A 2,846-nucleotide genomic window follows, 5' to 3' on the forward strand; every position below is an offset into this window, starting at 1 on the left:
CCTGCTCACAGTCGCCGCGCGTCCGCGCCGGTTCCTGCTCACAGCCGCCGTGTCTCCGCGCGGGGCCCTGCCCCAACCCCTGCTTCCCGTGGCCGTGCATCTAGGCCAGGCCCTGCTCTCCGCAGCCCTGCATCCGGGTCAGGCCCTGCCCTCCGAAGCAGAGCCAACCCGCTAGGCCCTGCCCTGCCCAATGGCTGTACACCTCCAGGCTACGTCCTCCGGAGCCACCCCACCCAGACGTCATACCCTAGAAGCCTTCCCTCTCTGCCTGTGCCTACCGGCCTGAGTCCTTCTCCTGGGTTGGCCTCACAAGAATTTGTGAGCAACTCAAGCTCTCCTAATCCTGAGGTTCCAAGCCTTGATACCCAGCCCCGTTGGCATGCAGTCCGTATGCGGGCCTCCTCTCCCTCACCTCCTGGTAGGCTCTTCCCTTTCTCTGGGCCGAGTGATGAGGGCTCCTCCTCTTCCTTCTCTCCCTCCTCCTTCCCCTCCTCCGGGTCTCCTGGCCAGAGCTGCTGCTACACCTCCACCTTCTCCTTCTCCTCCCTCTTCTTCTTCTCCTCCCCTTCTTCCTCCTCCTCTTCTTCCTCCTCCTCCAATGATTTTTCTGACCAGTGTCCCTCTTCCCCAAAGTTTTGTGGCTTGGGCTCCATCTCCACTCCTAGTCCTGCAAGCCTCAGGCGTGCCTTACTGCCAGAGTTTGAAGCCCTGAGCCCTCTCTCTTCAGGAGAGCAGATTGAAATAGGGAGCGTGCCTTCTCCCACTATACCCCCTGGGGTGTGAGCTACCATGAGTATATTCCTTAAACCACAAAAGGAATTAGCATGCACCCACTGACCTGAAGGGAGTGCCTGCTCTGCAGTTTCCTTTGAGGTTTATGAGTGTTCTAGCTATTAACCATTATGAGAAATTTTGTTGCTGTTTGGTGAGTAGTTTTGAAGCCTCTCCTTCCCATAACTGCACTACCTAGCACTTATCTGCTTTTGGCCCTTGATTTCAGGCCTGCTTTTTCCTCATAAAGGCCTGCCTTTGCCCCTGAGTTGAGATTGCCCTTTCCAAGTTCCCTTTATAGAATGAAATTTTTGAATGAATACAATAAAAATGTTTGACTTCATTTTTAAGATGTGTGTTTTTTTTTGTCCAAATAACTGTTATTCCTTGTTGATTTAGAGGATTAAAGAAATTTGTTAGCATGCTAGCAAAACTCTTTGGAAGTGAGAGGGAATAAAATACTATCCTAGCAATTATTTATTCCTACTATCTAAAATGGAATTTTATCCAGGAAATTCCCATTTATATGCTATATACCCACTTAGCATAGGTGATTTGCAAACTTGGACAAGAAAAGGGAGTAGGATTCAACCCAAGGAGGGGTGATGGAGATATCCAAGGTCAGGAAGGAGACAGGATGTGATTATGTGGTTGTGTGTGTATGTGTGTGTGTACGTGTGTGTGTATGTGTGTTGGGGGAAATATTCCTCCAAAGATGGGAGTAGGGAGTGTTGGAAGGAAGCCTCAGGAAGGAGGAGAACAGCAGGAGTCAGGAGCACCAAGGGGGGAAGTTCTCAGTTTCTAGAAGAAGAAAGAATTTGTGTGTTGGGAAAGGGGGCTTCTGAGGTCTGTGTGGGGAAGGGGAAGGTCTCAGAGGGTGATTCAAAGTTAATGATGTGAAACTGGTTAGTTAAAAAGTGTGTTAATGGATAATCTCATTTAAAAAAATGTGAGTAAACTTGTGAGCAGGTATGAGAAGGTGTGTGTATGTTTGTGTGTAGACATATTTGGAAATAACTGGATGGACATGCACCACCATTCTGTGAACAGGGTATATACAGTTTTTGGAATAACTGATATGATCTTTTATGTGCTATGTTTCATACCTCTATCATATTGCTAGTTCTATAGCAAAACTCAGTTGTTTTTCAAGAAGTTAAGTTGTGGAACCAATGGGAGAACACATTAAAGGAATGAAGTGAAAAAAAAAAAAATAAAACCAGTAAATGAACTCCATCTTCCTACTTTACCATATTTCTCCTCTCTTTGCTTTTCTTCTATATGGCCAATGGTATAGACCTGGCCAAGAAGGGCTGTCTTCCTGGGACCCACATTTTAGAGGTTCTAGCCTAGGCCCTTTTCATGCTGTATTCATACCATAGAGCTAGGAGTCCACAGAAATGATGGGATGTGCCCACCAGGTCCCAACACCCTGCAATTATTGTAGAAAATGCTTTAGGTTCCCTCATTCCCCAAGGCTGCTTCAGATTCTGTAGGGCCCTAAGGGAGGAAGGTCTGAGTCTGTGATATACATACCCTTAGGCCCAAAAGGTTACCTAGAGGCCACTGTTTGTAAAAATAAAAGGGTATACAAAGCTTGATGGTATAGGCTGAGGTATTCTCAAGGTTAGTTGTAAGATACCTCTTGGTGTAGGACATAGCTGGCAATGGGAAGAGATCAAAGACATGGGCCAAAGACCTTAATTTGTACTTTTGCCCCAGACACACTACAAATGTCAGTGACTGGCCTGTGTGTATAATTACCTCTCTAGCCCAGGCCCAGAGATTTAGAGACATCCAGGGATATATATCTAGGAACGCACACCTTGTCCCTGGAGGTGGCTCTGACCACAAAACACCCCCTATTTATCTAAGATGTTGGGGGAAACATTAGTTCAGGTCCTAGGCCTGGTTCCTTCCTACAGTGAGCCAGCATTCAGTGAGCTGAATCAGAGGTGCCACTACCCTACTGCATACTAGTGTTTTGGTGGATCTCCTGGGCATTTGATCTGCTTGGGAGTGGACAGTAATCCAATGTCCTTAGTTTAAGCCCACCACACTAAAATGTATATAGC

General features: G+C 47.0%; 1 protein-coding gene across 1 annotated transcript in view; it reads left to right on the plus strand.

The window, feature by feature from the left end:
- EZHIP (EZH inhibitory protein) overlaps window positions 1–1,049 on the plus strand; it is a 2,524-nt gene extending 1,475 nt beyond the window's left edge. The window contains exon 3 of the mRNA XM_049643244.1: window positions 12–1,049. Within this exon, the coding sequence (XP_049499201.1) occupies window positions 12–783 (772 nt within the window). The 3' untranslated portion in view covers window positions 784–1,049. The remainder of the gene's footprint in view (window positions 1–11) is intronic.
- Window positions 1,050–2,846: the final 1,797 nt, after the last annotated feature.

Source organism: Panthera uncia, chromosome X, assembly GCF_023721935.1.
Source record: "Panthera uncia isolate 11264 chromosome X, Puncia_PCG_1.0, whole genome shotgun sequence".
Taxonomy (NCBI): domain Eukaryota; kingdom Metazoa; phylum Chordata; class Mammalia; order Carnivora; family Felidae; genus Panthera; species Panthera uncia.